This window comes from Oryzias melastigma, linkage group LG23 (assembly GCF_002922805.2).
Source record: "Oryzias melastigma strain HK-1 linkage group LG23, ASM292280v2, whole genome shotgun sequence".
NCBI lineage: Eukaryota > Metazoa > Chordata > Actinopteri > Beloniformes > Adrianichthyidae > Oryzias > Oryzias melastigma.
The window spans coordinates 8126741-8130214 of record NC_050534.1 but is presented as its reverse complement, the minus strand read 5'-3'; the positions used below and the strand labels follow the sequence as shown (position 1 = coordinate 8130214).

General features: G+C 41.2%; 1 protein-coding gene across 2 annotated transcripts; it reads right to left on the bottom strand.

Annotated features, from left to right (window-relative positions):
- Window positions 1-1363: 1363 nt before the first annotated feature.
- cdkn1ba (cyclin-dependent kinase inhibitor 1Ba) lies at window positions 1364-3474 on the bottom strand. Of its 2 annotated transcripts, XM_036210280.1 has the most exons (3): window positions 2990-3474; window positions 2716-2889; window positions 1364-2605 (listed from the first exon to the last, which is right to left on the bottom strand). In XM_036210280.1, exons 1-2 carry the CDS (start codon window positions 3366-3368, stop codon window positions 2753-2755), a joined length of 516 nt encoding a protein of 171 aa, XP_036066173.1. In that variant the 5' UTR covers window positions 3369-3474; the 3' UTR covers window positions 1364-2605; window positions 2716-2752. The 2 variants fall into 2 exon arrangements, with proteins under 2 accessions (XP_036066173.1, XP_036066172.1); XM_036210279.1 differs by having other exon boundaries at window positions 1364-2889.

Here is a 3474-nt window from a genome sequence, read left to right as displayed (position 1 = left end):
TACAGCAGATAAATGCTGTAGAGCAGCATTAGTTCATTGGAAATTCACCTCCGAGTTGTAGGCGGGGCCGTTGAGACAGTAAGCCCGCCCCTATTTCCCATCATCTATCTGTTGATACTCTCTTCCGCTAGCTTATAGTAACTCACACCCCCAAACTAATATTACAGATTGAAACGAAAACGTCAAGGAATATTGGAGTATATTGGTTTTAAGCCAGATTCCAGCTCAGATGAGGAAAACGAAGACGTTCATGGATCTAGTCGTCTACAAGTGGATGCATCCGAATAGAGCAAAGCATAGAGCTTGTAGCTTCTACATCACACCTGAAATCTTTTTCAGTTGGCTTTTTATTCATCTGCTCCTCATTCACAGCGATCTCAATAAAGAAATACTCAAAAATGCCATTTTGAGCAAAATTTTCTGTTAAAAACACCCAAAAGTTTAATCGGACTGGGTCTTTAAGAAAACATTTCATGGTCTGTCCCAAATGAGAGACCATTAGTTATAGAGTTTCTTTTTATTTTAAGTCAGAATATTTGACTTAAAAAAATGTAAGTAAAAATTGGCTAAAACTTGAATAAAAAGTTCTTAAACCAAGTTTGTGAAATGTAAATAGAAGTTGTCAATACTAAAATTCTCTCGTTGAACCCAGATGTTTTGAAAGCATTATGTAATACAACTTTAATACTATCTTGACTCATATTAGTCATTCAAATCTGTTTGGTGCAGCAAACAAGAAAACAGTGAATGGTGGTTTTCTCTGACGACCTGATGGGTGCAGCATTATCCTACGTTTCAACATGACTCTGCATTTTGACTTTCTGTTGCGAACACTGTTAAAAACATCAGTTTGAGTCGCTCCAGACACCTACAGCCAGACTGAGGAATCACAATTCCCTTTTTTTCTCTGTGTGTTTGACTCCTGCACAGGAGTATCAACAGGAAAGAGTCAGCCAATGAAACTAATTGGGTGGTGTGAGTCTTCTGAAAAGAACAGCCTGTACTGTCTCGGGATCCCTCCCCTACAGTTCCTCTGACTGGCTGCTTCCTAAGTGGTCTGCTTTCCGTCTCTCTGCTGCGATTGGAGAGAAGAAGTGTCAATAACTCAAAACTTTTCTTCCCTACCTCCCTTTTTTTTTTTTTCCTGGGGACATACCCTTGTTGTTTTCAACTTCAGAGCTGAAGGGATTCGGTGACGGCCTGCGCTCTGGAGCTGCGTCCACTCCTCAGTCGTCACCAAAAACCGCTCAGAGTTGAAACTTTTTGGACGTAAATAAATAAAAATTTACCACATTTTTAAACTTACTCACGTCGCTGCTCACACACTTCCCCGTCATAAACAGAATCAGTTTACAGGGGCAGATCACTTTAGACATCATGTGTGTGTTTATTACTAGCAATCAAAAAGTAAAAACAGCTGTAGTGGTCGTCATGGTAACACTTTTAAATACAAAAAATATAAGGAAAAAAAGGCATAAAATCTAATATAAGGCTCAGTTAAGCAATTTTATTTATTCATCTTATAAACAATAAAGAAATACATATTTACAAAAAAATGAACACAATGTTTCTTTGGAAGCAATAAACACTCACAAAAGAAGTATGACATAAATAAGTTAGTTAAAATTTCAGTGTTTCTAAAAAAAAAATAATAAAAATAAAAATAACCTCACAGGTACAAGTTTGACACCAGATAAGGAGGTGTCACTTTGTGTTTCCTGCCCTCACAAAAAAAAGAAGAATAGTGCAATTACAGGATAAACGCACCACAAAGAAAATTATCTTTCACATATTTTCAAAATAAAAGAATTAAAATAGTATAAAAAAAAAAGTCCAGTGGGGGTGTTAATTTTCATGGACCAGAACTTGGGGGCATGACCTGTAAAAAATAACACTAATATTGTGTTGGGTTCATAATTGACCCAGTTTCAAGAATGAAACTGGATCAATTTTGACCCCAAAATAATATTAGTGTTAAAAAAATGTTTGACTCTTGCAAACACTGTTCAAATTGACTCAAAAAATTAAAGCAAAAATAAAAAGAGGGATTTAACTTTGGCAAATTCCACTTAAGGTTTAAAAAACTATAAATAAATAAAAAGTGGATATAATGTGTTGTAAACATCATTCATCCTTTTGACTAACACTGTGGCCAAATGGGGGCAAAAAAACAAAATCAGCAAATAATAAAGCCACAGAAAAAGTAAAGCCCTGACTTTTCTGCTTTTTTTTCAAATTATTGATTACCTGAATACAAATTACATTTTTACAAAAAAAAAAAAAACAGGTATATTTGTTGGAAATTGCACTGCAATTTCCTAAGTCAACAAACAAACAGGCATGAAAAGCGTTCTGCTTTTTTATGTGCTACATCTTAAACATAGGTAGTAGGTATTAGAAAAAAGAAGCAAAAATCTTTTTTTTTTTTGTCATTTCTTTTTTTTGCACATTGCTACATCTTCTGCTGTTTGAGGCGGTTCTGCTTGTCTGTGAGTGCCAAAGGTGGATAGTGTACATGTTCAGTGCTTGTGAAGGCTCCCTTCTATAGGATTAGGCTCCTCTGATGGTGATTAGAGAGTGATCCATAAGGACAGGTTTGAGTGCTCTGCGGGGTGTAGAGGAGAAGAATCTTTTCAAAATAAAGGCATGATGATGCTGTTTGGAGAACTCGTGGATGCTGGTTGGAGGAAGAGGAGCTGTGGAGATAGTTTTTACCTGGCACTTCTTTTTAAATAATGTTTTTTATTTTATTTTAGGGGACATCTTGTGTGCTGTCTGCCTCGGTGGGTCCCACTGAAAGCGCCTGACTTCCTGCACCGTCCGACTGATCCTCTGGATCGTCCTCGTCGGGGCGCGACCTCTTGTTTGGACACGGTTTGGAGCAACAATCTGACAAATATCAAAAATATAAATTTAGAAAAGAGGTGCTGCTGAAATGTGGTGATGAATTTGGGTTTGTTTGGGGAGTGACAGCTCCAGCTTTCCTCACCTGACGCGTCCGCGCGCCGTTTCCGCGCGGCGCTTCTCCCCGGCAGAGCGCCGGTTCTCCTCTCCGCGTCCTCCCGGCTGCTCCCTGCCGCTCGCCGGCTCCCGTGCGGCGGCCTGGTGTAAAACTCCGGCGCGTCGTCGTCCCGCTGCCACTCGTAGTTCCCCGGCGGCAGCGGCCGCTCGCTCAGCGGGTCGAAATTGTACCTCTGCGCAAAATCCCGCGCGCCCTCGCGCGTGAGCTCCGCCAAATACCTCCGCGTCTCCTCCGGGTCAGGTGTGCCGAAGAGCGCCCTGCGGACCTGCCGGACGCTGTCCTGCTGCCGCGCCTCCACCCGCTCCACCGTGGTGGGGCTGCCGCTGGAGAGACGGACGTCTGACATCGCGGCGCGCGGACGAACGGCTGCTTAGATTCCCGAACGGTATTTCCTTCAGACGCAGCTGGTGCGCGCACATATCATCCACAACGCGCATAAACAAATAATAAAT

Coding starts and splice junctions, on each gene's coding strand:
- cdkn1ba (XM_036210279.1), bottom strand. CDS start 3,368: ATGTCAGACGTCCGTCTCTCCAGCGGCAGCCCCACCACGGTGGAGCGG. Junction 2,890..2,989: donor ACGGCGCGCGGACGCGTCAG/GTGAGGAAAGCT, acceptor GATATTTGTCAG/ATTGTTGCTCCAAACCGTGT.